The following is a 13,462-nucleotide window of genomic DNA, read 5'->3' as shown; positions in this document are numbered from 1 at the left end:
GTGGTATTGGGAATGGGTAAAGTTAAGGTGACGTATATACATAGGGATAGATAACAAACCAAATTTATGCATTCCCACATGATTTTAATAAAAAAAGTAGATGATTTTGTAATTATTTTAATGCTACCATTTATAGTAAAATCTGTTAAAAGTGACATTTAGAATCCAATTTAATTATAAAGTTGAGGTTTTATATTAAATTATTAATTTTGATTATAGTTGAATGCAATTTTAAAAAAAGTTATATTTTAAATTAATAGATAATACATATGATTCTAATTTGGATTATGTGGTTAAAAATATTTAAATTATTAGCAATAAAGACTTTCTTTTAAGGTGAAAGTTTAATTAAAAATTAAAAATTCAGTTAAGTGAATATCTCACCCACCACCGGAAGGGCATTTAAGTAAACAAACAATAAATAGAAATGTTGACAAAATATAAAATATAGTTGCGCCGAAGTTTCTTTTTATCCTTCCTTTAATTTAATTTTCATTTAGTCTTTAATTTCAACCTTTTTCTCTATTTTCATTTTCTTTCTCTTCCTTGGTTCCCGATCCTCATCCTGGATCGCCAGTCTTTGATCCCTCGAAGAATCGATTAATTGGCGGCGGCGGCGGCGGGGGTTACACTTGTGGCGGTGGATTTGAAGTTGGTCTTTGTTGGTGGAAAACAAAAGAGAGAAACATTAATAAAATTTGCTCACTTTTATTCATATTATTTCATTTTGGGGAGGTTAAGGTTTTGGTTAAAAAGGGGATTTGCACAAAGATTGAGCGGTTTTGAATTTTAGAGATGTTGACCTTAACCGGTGGGCTTTGAACTACTATGGCACTGGTTGTTACACGACATCAAGATGACGCTTTACATTGGTCGCGAAGCTTCAAAGGTTTCCTTTTTTCCCCCCTTCTTTATGTTCTTTGTATTGGGGAATGGAAATTATAAGGGATTTTGATTTGATTTGATTTTTATTTTTCTAGTTGTGGAAGAGAATTTGTGCAGAGACAACTACGGAGATCAACCTTCTTCTAGACAATTGGAAATACCTTCTTGCTGGTCTAATTTTTCAGGTTTCATTTCTATTTTCAATCTATTTGTTTGAGTTTGAATAATTTCCAAAGTTGATTGATTTCTTTCTCTTACCAATTTTTGTATTTTAAGCAGTAAATGGGGGAGTGGAAAAGCTATAGCATCTTTTCTAAAACAACAGAGCTGCTTGTTTTGAATTTTTTTTTTTAAGTAAGATCTGGTTAACTATAACTGGGAGAATTAAGACAAATCTATATCATGGTTCATACAAATTACATTGCATATTGTTTGAGCTTTAGTTTATGCTACATTTTTCATTGCTTCTCTCCAAGTTTTGGATCATCTTAGAAGGATGTGGGTCTAAAATCTGGCTTTGTCCCTGCAGTATATTCATGGTCTAGCTGCCCGAGGAGTTCATTATTTACACCGGCCAGGGCCAACACTTCAGGATCTTGGTTTTTTCATTCTTCCAGTAAGAACAACTTTCTTTTGATTTTGCTCTTTGTTTGTCTCTATTATATGTCAATTATTTGGTGACATGTCTTCTTATATTTAATTTTCTTTTATATTTAGGAGCTTGGGCAAGATAAAGGCTATATCAGTGAGACAGTGTTCACCTGTGTCTTTTTATCTTTTCTATTGGTAAAGTTATTCTGATGTTGTTGGCTTTTCTTCCTTTACTTCTCTATTGATTTCATTAGTTGTTTTCAGTTCTCACATTTCTAGTAGACGAAATTGCAGTTCTTTTATTTCTCCGCTTCTAACATGTGAGTTGCTCTATTTGCAGTGGACTTTCCATCCTTTCATCTTCAAGACCAAAAAGATCTACACAGTTCTAGTTTGGTGCAGGGTGCTAGCATTTTTAGTTGTAAGTACACCCAATTTATGGCCTTGTTGTAGGACTAGTTATTAGGTTCTTCCTTCTGTCAAAGTATGCCATGTATGTCACTGTGGTTAGTGAGAATCATTGGATTCTCGTATTGAAGATTAGATTGCTTGTCCTTTTTCTCTGTCTGGTAATTATTGAAATGCTAATTAAATTTTATAGGCTCATCCAACCTTTCTCCAATGTCAGTAATGACTACTGAGCTCATTTTGGCTAAAGTAAGATGTCAATTATAAAATAGCAGATATTACCCCTCCCCCTTCCAATATATATTTTATTAATCAAATGAGTCCTTCAATTTGAAGTACCATTTTCATCAATAACCTGTCCAATGAAACTGAATTCAATGCTTAAGTTGTTCAACTACCTTTATTAATACCTTTTATTAAGTTGTTCAAATGAGTCCTTCAATTTGAAGTGCCATTTTCATCAATAACCTGTCCAATGAAAGTGAATTCAATGCTTAAGTTGTTCAACTACCTTTATTAATACAATGAATCTTGATAAATGATGAAACCTTAAGCCTTAGCTTTTTGCTTACAGTTTTTTGTTTCTTTGTCTATTTTTGTGCTACAGGCTTCTCAGATTCTCCGAATCGTTACATTCTATTCTACTCAGCTTCCTGGACCTAATTATCACTGCCGAGAGGTATAGTCTTGAACTTATGTCTGTACTTGCTTTCGACTTTATGAGAACACTGTGAAATGGTATTTGATATTGTTGTTATTATTGTTGTTGTTGTTGTTGTTATTTTGCATTGTACATTTGTTTGCTTGGTTAAGAACATTTTAGTAAATAACCTCTTTTTGTAGGGTTCAAAGCTTGCCAGGTTGCCGAAACCAGAGAGTGTGCTAGAAGTCCTCTTAATTAATTGTATGTATTCTTATTTTATTTAAAATTTTATTAATTGCCTTTAATTATATAGATATGTTTCTTAATAACTATTTTGGCTCATTTACTTTGTTGATTTTTCAGTTCCTCGAGGTGTAATATATGGTTGTGGTGACTTGATTTTTTCATCACACATGATCTTCACCCTAGTCTTTGTGCTAACCTATCAGAAATATGGCACACGAAGGTAAAACACATGGCTTATTTGTTTCACTTATTTTTAGGCATTAGCCCCAATGATGTAGGGAAAAAAAGATGAAAGAAATCCAATTCGGAACATCCTGAGATTATTATGTCGAGTACCATTCTTGTAACTTTTTCTGATTTGCAATAGCAAAATGTTTGGATCAGACTGTATCATAAGTATGTTCTGTTAGTTTCTTGTATACAGTCAATGGGGCAAAGAATTCTGGCTTATTATGTTACGTAAGTATCAGTGGACGAATATTTGGTTTTTTATGGTATTGTTGTCCAATTGCAGGTGCATAAAGCAGTTGGCTTGGTTGGTAGCTATCATCCAAAGTCTCTTGATTGTGGCATCCCGAAAACATTACACAGTTGATGTAGTTGTCGCATGGTATGAAATGCCCTTTTGGAATGTCCATTAGTATTCTTTTTCCAATTTATTTTGACTTTAGTTGGATTTCACTGCAGGTATACTGTTAATTTAGTAGTATTCTTCATAGACAAGAAACTGCCAGGTTAGAAATTAGAATGCTTCGACTTTTGATTTTATCTAATTTGGTATAATCTATTAGTCTTCCAGTGACCGGGACATAACTTCATCATTAGTTTAACACCAATATATTACTGCAGAATTGCCTGACAGAACCAGTGGAAATTTACCTCTGTTGCTACCATTAAGCACCAAGGACAAGGATAGTAAGACCAAAGAAGAGAACCAGAAGCTCTTGAATGGGAATTCTGTAGACCCTGCTGATTGGGTATAAATAATGATTTTATCTGTTAATTTTCCTCTTTGAATATCTTCACGGTGATATCCAATTTAGATTGGCATTTATGCTTTCTATTATTTGTTTAGAGGCGGAGAAGTGAAGTTAATGGCAAGACAATGGAAGATGCAAATGGACTCCATGCCGATACTGCAATGAATGGTGCGTAGATGATGGAAGCTGCCTGCTATTACTGTAATCGTGCTCTGCTCGGATCCATATGATCTTTTGATTAAAGGCTTAGCATCTTCCAATACTGGTAATTTGATTTGTATTCTTAAGAAAAACAGAAACTGAGTGGTGCACTTGTACATTGTGCTGTCCTTCCCTGTCTTTGCATAAAATCATCGGCCATCATCATGATCAGCATCAACATATATCATGGAATATTCCGAGTTCCTATTGCCAGTGCCTGTGTCATTCTCTTTCCCATGTCGAACGCTGAAATTGTGATTGTTGTCTCTCAATGCCGAAGGCCATTGAGATAAACCAGTTTTTTAAGTTTTTAAGTAACTATTAAATCTTTATGTTTCATCTTAAGACATTCCAGGTTTGACCCGAATCTTTAGGAGAACTGAAAACCAAACTTAAAATGGAAATTATAGTAGAATGGCTTTTAGAAAACTCAGATTCCTGCAACTAAAATTGGACGAGCACATGACTACTTTTCATTTCTTCACTGATGCATGTGATGGTTATGTAAAGCTAGTGCGAACTGTCCCCAGGCATAGTAATGTGCGGGAAAAAAAATTCGTCTTTTTTCCTTCAATCATCAAAGCCAGGCTGCTTCATCTTTCATGCACAATAATGTTTTAACTGCTGCACGTTTATCTTCAAAGGAATACAATAATAGAGCAAAGTGGCCATGTTGAAAGGAGTACAGATTCCAACATGGAGCCATTGCTCTGGAGCATTCCCGGTTTAGTAATTGACAAAATGTGGGGAGATCATGTGGAACTGAATGGAATCCACAAAGATGTTTTATTTAGTAATATATACTTGAACGAACTGGTCAATAATAGGAAGCTGAGAGCTTAGAGAAGATGCTGCAAAATTCCATAATTGCTGCATGTTTGACCTCTGCCCCCCAAGTGGGTGGCTATGCTTATGCCACCACCTATCGGACATAGACTCCCTTGATTCGTATGATTTTGTTATCCTTTTCTCCTTGTTGGATGAGTGTGACCAGGGCCAGCTTAAACTGAAACAGGGATTGTTATGTTTTATGTGGTCATCTCATTTCTTGGGTCCATTTCTTGATTATAGGCTTCCATGTTAACTCCACAGATGGCAACATATACTTGTAATAGGATATCGAATCTTTTTTTTTTCCACGTTCAATTTTCATTGTGACAAGTCCACAAAAATGGCACTGGGAAAGGCCTTTGTTTACAATTTTATACTTGGTTGTTTGCTACATTAATGTAATACCCTTTTCAAGTCGACCACTTGTGCATTAATGAGGCATACAGGGAGGCAAGATTTTTGAAGGTTTAGAACAGCAGAAGATAAGAGACAAAAGAATCTTGTCTGTCTTATGTAGTTCATTGATGGCGGGACCATGGTGTCATCAAACAACCGTCTATGCCAGACACTGCCTCGTCTTACTTGAATGAAAAGGCCAAATGCGTTTTCTTGAGTGTCCCCACTGCTTTAATATCCATTTCCTTTTGCCTGTTTAAGCTTAAGGGTGGAAAGTGACGCCCATGAAACGTTCCAACAAAGATAACACCAATTTGGAAGTCAATAGGAGCAAAAAAAGAAAAACCCGAATAGTTGTACAGGTTTTCAAATTTTATTTTTAATATATTGGGTATGTTGAACTCTCTAAGACTATATTATTATTCATCTCCGTTTCATTCGTTCGATTTTGTTCAAGAACATGTGGTACCGAATTTTAGGATGATGGCATATTGAAGTGAAAGAGCCATGATATCACAAATGCAAATACCATGCAAGCAAGGAGAAAATTGAGGATGCGGTGGCCATGCCAGAAACTTGGAGTGTCTGTATGAGCTGCTGGTCCTGGGACTGCAGCTGTTGTCGTGGAACTGTTGGTGTCGTTCGATTGATCCGTACCCTCGTTCACTCCAACTACATTGCGTGCAATAGAATGACAAATCTCGCAAGTCCTTAAACAATTAAGCAGACTTGAATTATCAATATCTTCAATTATATACATAATGAAGCCATGTTCATCTGCCATGATAACAGTTCTATGCATAGTTATTGCATCAACAGTTGTTTCGACAAAACATTACATAAATCCGGACATGCATGAAGTGCAGAACATGCCAATGCACAAGCTGCCAAGAGCAAGAATCAGAGAGCTACTTGCACCACTCATATAATGTCAATAATAGGGAACCATTAGTTAAAAAACTTCCAAAGTGGCATACCACCAAGCAATGATCTTTAATCAAAGGGAATGCATCAAAAAAGGTCAAATCTTCACTTTCATACAATGATAGAGAGATTCCTAAATCACAAAAAAACAAAGCACTTAACAGCAATTAATTTGTCGGTTTAGTCTTAAAACATATCGTAGGAGAGTTTTTAAAGCTTTAAGCATTACTTTAATTTCTTCTCCATTAAGCAAATCAAATGCATTTTTCACCTTATCAAAATAACCAAAAATTTTAACTCTTCGTTCCCTTGAGTGGGTAGTTAATGTTATCAAGAAAGAGTAAATTCCAAGTCAATAGAAATGTTTTTACTTACTTATTTCCTCTGATCTTGAACCATGCCTCAGCACAAAGTTTATGAGCAGCAGCAAGATCATCTTTACAAGAACAACCCAATTCAATAGGAACCCCGGATTCACGGCTGTTACTTTCCAAACCCAAATGACAAATTCTACAATCTTTCTCCACTTTGGCCAAATGCACCTTGATTTCAGCAACTCCTCCCTCATTCTCCGCCTCCACTGAACAATCCGACACCCTCCTGGAATCCGAGGCGCCGCCGTCAATCTCTCCCTCGGTGAAGCTGTAATCGTCGTAAGAACCACCTGCAGTGGAATAAAACTGAGAGTAGCATGAACCCTCGTCGGCTTCCGAGAAGCAGACGCTAGCCTCCCTGGAGCTGACGTCACTCCCGTCGCGGCGGTGAGTTCCTTGCTCTAAATCGATGTGGGACATCTCTAGAAAAGACCCAGAAGCTCAAAACTTAACTTTGGAGTTAGATTCGCTTATAATGTCTCAATAGTTTGAAGATATAAACGCTTGATAGGCTTAAAGTTTCAAGCTTTGGATGGGGTTTTAGCAAAACTAAGATAAAAAATGGGGATTTAAATAAGTTTCCATTTTAATATCTCACCCTTTAATTCCATAAACGTTTCAATAAGAAAGAAAACTTATAAAATGGAAACACCCAAAACAAAGGGGAAGATTTAGAGAACATTCATGGCTTAATAAATAAAACCTAAGAAAAATGGTGAGGAAAGAGATAAGAGAGGAGTGATGGTCTATTAGAAGTGTCGTTCAGACAGAGACAGAGACAGGCACTGCAAAAGAAGAACAGAAACATACAGTTAATGCACAGAAGAATTGAGGACTGAGAAGAGATTTGATATTTATTTATTTTAATTATGATAAGAAGAAACCAAGTTAAAAGAGGAAGATTTGATGGTGGGTACTTTGGGATCTTTGTCTGAAGCAGATTCTGTACGTCCGATGGTATCATTAAGTTGTGATTTGTGAATCTTTAGATAATCGGACGTTTGATATTTGAAGTACCCATTCTCCTTTGAATAACTCAATGAATATTTTTGAGATTACCAAATAATTTCACCTTGGAAAACTAAACAGCCACTTTTTTGTCGTTTCTGTTTTTTTCTTTTATTTATTTTTTTCGTGTGGTTTAATATTTATTTTGTTCCTTTTTAAATTAAAACATTTTTATCTAGGTCTTTAATTATTTTTGGACTTAGTGTCACATAGTGCGGATTAAAGTTCATTACAAATTTACAAAAAAGTCCTATGGAGGTCAATCGATTAAATTAGGCTCATTCAATCAACTTAAATTGACTCAATTCGTAAAATATGTGGAGAAATTTATCTACTTGAAACTTTGAGTGAAACATCTTAGTAAAACTGGAGTTACCAGGGTAATTATTATAAATCCTAAGGGTAAAAATATATAGAGTTTAAATCTCTTAAGACTCTCATCTTATAAATATGCACTAATTTCAACCGTCGATGTAATTCGATCTATACTGTTGGATTTGGAGGAGCTTAACTATAAATATAAGTTTTCTCTCTCGTTTGTAATCACTTAATTGTTAACCTTCAAAGTAATAGAGATACTTTGAGAACATTTACTCAAACACCTAGTGTGTGTTGCTTTCTTGTGGTATTTTTTGTTCTTTCATTATTCTTTCAGAGTTAGGCTAATTTAGGCAGATTTGAACTCAAAAAATCGCTTAAGGTCACATGAATTGCGAGACTAAAATTATAGCGTCGTGACACTAGTTGGTACTTGAACTTGTATTCAGTGAATTAGGCTGGTAGTCTATATTAACATTGTTAGTTTGTACTAACATAACATTGCTAGCCAATTCAATGGTGCCACGTTGTAGATTCTTAGTATGAACTTGGACAACCATGCCCAAATTTATTTCAAATGTGTTTTTAGTAATTTTAAATATTTTTTTATTTTTTTATAAAATATTAGGTTATTTATATTATCATTTTGAAATTAAAAATATATAGAATTTTAAAATATGTAAAGGTTTTTTTTAATTCTAAAAAATTAGAATAAAATTGAACAAATGTGAAAAACATAGTTTTTTTTATTAATTTATATTTTTAAATATTTTTAATTTTTTAATCTATGTTTGTTGTATGACATAGTGAAAGGCTACCACATGACACCATTGAATTTGTTAGCAGTGCCACGTAAACACAAATCGTATTGATTGGTTTCTTCTCTTGTTTCTCGTAACTCTCTTGGTTCGTTGGTTTTTCCAATCATAATCTTGGATGTTTCATGTAGTGGTGGTGATTCTTGCACTATTATTTATTTTAATCATCCGGTTATATTCATCCTTCTGACACACCAGCTGTTTAGTTGGTTTCTCATCAGTTGGCCGACCATGAGAATTATGCCATTTAGAGTCGTTCCATGTGTATTGCATTACTAGCCAAGAATAAACTCGGCTTTGTTGATGGATCGTGTAAGGGACTCTATTCCTCCTGCCCTTCAACCAAAATGAGATCGTTATAATGCAATTGTTTTATCATGGATTCTGAATAGTGTTAGCACTAAGTTATCAGTTAGGATCGTATTTGCCACTAATGTTGCACAAGTGTGGAAATACTTGAAAGAATGTTATGATAAAGTTGATATGATTCAAGTTATTTTTCTTCATCATGAAATTGCCTCTCATGTTCAAGGTACTGCTTCTATTTCAGTGTTTTTTACTCGGTTAAAGTTACTTTGGGATGAGTATGATGTGTTAGTACCAGTTTCTTCCTATAATTGTGAAATGGGTCTTAATAATTCTTATGTTGCACTTCGTAGTCAGATCTTGATTATGTAACCTCTTCCCTCAATGAATCTTGCCTATTCCATGTTAGTACAAGAAGAATCCCAACAACTGCATTCTTCTAGAGTGTCTCTTATTTTAATGCACGACCTTGTATTCTTTCAATATGTAAACTTGAAAGAAACAATTTAATGGGATTTGTGATCATTGTAAGGTGTAAGGGCATAAAAGAGACTCTTGTTACAAGTTAATTGGTTTTCCTCTAGATTTTAAGTTCACTAAGCTCAAGTCAATTGGTTCCATGGCTAATCATGTTTAGTCAATATTCCCTTAAGAATAATATTAATAGTTTTTAAGCCTATTAAATAATGATTCTAAACAAGCGGTCACTACAATTGAAGGAATTGCTTATATGGCAAGTATGGTTCCTAAGCCATCTTCCTTCTAGTGGATTTTGGATAATGGGGCTATAAATCATATGATATATGATGGAAAATGTCTTGAATCTCTTGCTTTATGTGCTTCAAAGTCATCTTTTGTCCAATTACCCACTGGCAAATCGGTTTCAATAACTCATACTAGCACATACACTTTATTTCCTTCTGTTAAACTTACGAATGTCTTTCATGTACGAATTTTAATTTTAAATTTCTTTCCATTTCCAAGTTAACACGAGACTTACATTTTTTTATTTTTTATCTTCATTTTTGTTTCTTCAGGACCTCTGCAGTGGACATGTAAAGGCGATTGGTAAGGAGCAACATGGTCTCTACATACTTGTGTTACAATCCCCTCTTTGTCAACCACCTTGTTTATCCACATCATCAATTGTCTCCTTGGCTACTAAAGATACTTCATTTTTTTGGCATGTTCACTTTGAGAATATTTCTTTTTCCAAACTCAATAAATTTGATTATGTAACATGCCTTTTGGCTAAACAAACAAGACTTCCTTTTCCTATTAGTCATTCAAGAGCTACAACCCCTTTTGATTTAGTTCATCTTGATTTATGGGGTCTTTACAAAGTTCAAACACATTCGAGGCATCATTTTTTTTCTCACAATTGTTCATGATTTTTCGAGAACGGCATGGGTTTTTCTTTTCAAATTAAAGACTGATACCGTTGTTATTTTAAAACAATTCATTACTCTTATCCATATTCAATTTTTTTACCTATCAAAATATTTCAAAGTGATAATGATACCAATTTTTTTTTTAATTCTGAGTGTAATCCTTTGTTTACTTCCTTGGGAATTACTCATCAAAGTTTATTTGTTCGCACAGCTCAACAAAATGGTGTTGTTGAACGAAAACATTGATATTTTTTAGAAGTTGCTTCTGCCATTAAATTTCAATCCGAATGTTCCTACTAAATTTTGGGAAAAGTGTCTTTTGACAACAATTTATCCTATGAATCGAATGCCTACTTCCATTTTAAATTGGAAAACCTCGTTCAAAATGTTATATTATAAATCTCCTTCTTTGTCTCATTTACGGGTTTTTGGGTGTCTTGCTTAGGCCAAAAATCTTACAACTTAGATAAGTTTTCTCATCGTCCTTTATCCTCTATTTTTATGGGTTATTCATCGATTCAAAAAAGGTCATCTTTATTGCATGTAAATATGTACTGGAAATGTACAAGTGTATATGCCGATTCAAGTAATATAATGATGAGTGAGTACCGTCTCCACATAGATCGAAAATTGATTACAATTGGTAAAGTATTAATATATATTTAACTAATTAAACTATACAAAAGAAACATAGTATAAATTGATGAAGGGAATTAATGACTAAACTAATAATATCAATTATAAAAAAATGACAAAGAAATATGAATTTCGTGGCAATTCACAAAGAATAAGTAGAGGGTATTTCTGCTGTTGAATGATAAAGGTTGGAATTACTCAGGGAATATTTTCATAACATAATAATGCCATGGCAAAATTTTGACTAATTACAACCTAGAGAATTTCTACTGCAGTCTACTTCTTTAAAAAGTCAGACTTTAGTTATTATCATGAGTCTGTGTATGTTTACAAGACTCAAGAATGATAACCATACTAACGTTCTTCACCTGTACAGATCAAAACTTCTATGTCTAGAGTGCCGCAATTATTCTTTCGAATACTTGGTTGTATCAATCGATTAATAGTTTGATGTATTTAATCTTTTTAGATTCAAATCCACCTAAGAACATAAGATACAGTCAATTATGTCTTGAGCTTGCATGCATGTATTCAAAACTACCAAAGACTATCAAAGACTACCAAACCTCTTTCCATGACATTTCTGTTGGCAATCTATCCTACCATTTGTCGTGGCAATATTTCACCTCCTTCGTTCTCTTTCCCTCTTCCTCTTTTCCTTCTTCTTGCCTCTTTCATCCTACCTGCACCTACTATCAAAGACTACTAAACCTCTTTCCAGCAATTAAAAGTAACATATATTTACAATTAAAACACAATCCAAGCTTTAGTATGTAATGCTTTGTAATAAGTCCAAAATGCAAACATATTTTCTTAATTACAAGCAAATACTTCAATTTAAAGGCTTGAAATATGACTCTTTTCAAGAGTTATTAATCTCCTATATAATATCACCACTAAAGTTTTGTTTGTTAGTTGGGATGTTCTCTTTTATGAAAATATTTTCCCTTTTAAATTTACCCAATCCCATCAGACCTTTTTTCCTCTTAACACTATTCACCCTTTTTTTGACTCACAATTTCTTACCTTAGTTGATAACCGATCCCACCTATCTCATCAATGTCACCTAACCAATCCACTCAATAGCTTTTTGTCCCGTCACTTGGTTCCACCATTTCATCATTTCCCCATATCCTTCATACTACTATTCATCCATCTAATTTCTCTTCCCCATCTTATATTGTTCCATTCGATTGTTCAAATGAACCACTATATACATATGCTTCTAGCCTAAGTGTCAGATTTCTTACCCGTTGACCCTTTAGTGTTTGAGCCTTCACTTGGTTCGTCTTCTTTACCCATTGTATCACCACATGGTCCCGTTTCTGAGCCTGTCTGCCATACTACACAACCCTCCAAGTCACCCATATGGTTACGAGATTATGTCTACTGCTCTCACACATCTTCTTTCTCTCCACTTCAGATAGGTTAGTATCCTCTTTCATCTTCTTTCGCTTCCCATCATTTGCCTTCTCACACTCATTCTTTTGTTGCTTCTATTTCTCATATTCTTGAACCTAAAAATTATACTAATGCTTTTAAAGATGAATGTCGAAACCACTTTTTTGAAAAAAACGGGGATCGACTTTGAAAATAAAAATGAGAGTCGCCACCAATCTTTTATTGAGGTGTGATCGGATCACCTTGAAAACAATTTGAGGTCTGCGAATTTTGAGAAAATAGGTTCGAGAGTTGGTTACGCACGAGGAAGGGTTAGCACCCTCGTAACGCCCAAAATTGGTATCGAATTGATTGTACTCATTTTAAATTGAATTGAATAGCAAGATGTACTCATTTTAAATAAATGAATTGCCACACTTAGTGAGTTAGAGTGCAACAATTCAATCATCAAAATTAAGTATGTCTTTTTAATTTTTAAAATTTGAAATTCATGCATTTTGAAAAGGATGTTTGGTCATTTAAGTCCAACAAGAAATCCAAATCCAGTAAGTTAGGTTTCGATTTCTCGAAGTTCTTAACCATCAGACATTGCCTTTATTTTAAAATCAGGATAACAAAATGTCACATCCAGTAAGTTAGGATCCAACAATTTGAAATCTCAAAAGCTTTATTTAGAAATCATAAGGTTTTTATTACAAAAGAGATACTCGACTACCTAAATTCATCAGAAAAATTGAAGCCCAGTAAGTTAGGGCACAATTCTCTCGTGAATTATGAATGTTAAGTATTATAACATTTAAAAAAGGGATTTATGTATTGGAATCAAATGTCACTTGGGATGTAGTTCGTTTACCCTTTGGTAAAACACCCATTGGTTGCAAATAGGTCTTCAAGGTGAAATATAATTCTAATGGCACGATTGAACGCTTTAAAGCTCGTCTTGTTAAAAAAGGGTTTACTTAGCAGAGAGTGTTGACTATCATGACACTTTTCCTCTGGTTGCCAAACAGGTCATGGTAGGAACTATTATCGCTCTTACTGTTCAACATAGCTAGCCACTATTTTAGATGGATGTTTATAATGCATTTTTACAAGGTGATTTGTC

The 13,462-nt window shown here is 34.2% G+C and overlaps 2 protein-coding genes across 3 annotated transcripts; one reads left to right on the top strand and one right to left on the bottom strand.

Moving 5' to 3' along the window:
• Positions 1-475: 475 nt before the first annotated feature.
• LOC105780094 (phosphatidylinositol:ceramide inositolphosphotransferase 1) lies at positions 476-4,299 on the top strand. Its single transcript, XM_012604211.2, has 12 exons — positions 476-889; positions 981-1,070; positions 1,415-1,501; positions 1,603-1,671; positions 1,817-1,897; positions 2,492-2,563; positions 2,728-2,788; positions 2,891-2,993; positions 3,288-3,383; positions 3,461-3,507; positions 3,623-3,750; positions 3,849-4,299. Exons 1-12 carry the CDS (start codon positions 857-859, stop codon positions 3,927-3,929), a joined length of 948 nt encoding a protein of 315 aa, XP_012459665.1. The 5' UTR covers positions 476-856; the 3' UTR covers positions 3,930-4,299.
• An 817-nt stretch (positions 4,300-5,116) lies between these two features.
• Positions 5,117-7,353, bottom strand: LOC105780095 (uncharacterized). 2 transcript variants are annotated; one of them, XM_052629362.1, is made up of 3 exons: positions 6,481-7,353; positions 5,711-5,891; positions 5,117-5,442 (listed from the first exon to the last, which is right to left on the bottom strand). In XM_052629362.1, exons 1-3 carry the CDS (start codon positions 6,897-6,899, stop codon positions 5,413-5,415), a joined length of 630 nt encoding a protein of 209 aa, XP_052485322.1. In that variant the 5' UTR covers positions 6,900-7,353; the 3' UTR covers positions 5,117-5,412. The 2 variants fall into 2 exon arrangements, with proteins under 2 accessions (XP_052485322.1, XP_012459666.1); XM_012604212.2 differs by having other exon boundaries at positions 5,117-5,891; positions 6,481-7,351.
• Positions 7,354-13,462: the final 6,109 nt, after the last annotated feature.

The sequence above is a fragment of the Gossypium raimondii genome, chromosome 4, assembly GCF_025698545.1.
Source record: "Gossypium raimondii isolate GPD5lz chromosome 4, ASM2569854v1, whole genome shotgun sequence".
Lineage (NCBI taxonomy): Eukaryota > Viridiplantae > Streptophyta > Magnoliopsida > Malvales > Malvaceae > Gossypium > Gossypium raimondii.
The sequence above is the reverse complement of the archived record's forward strand: the minus strand, read 5'-3'. Positions and strand labels throughout refer to the sequence as shown.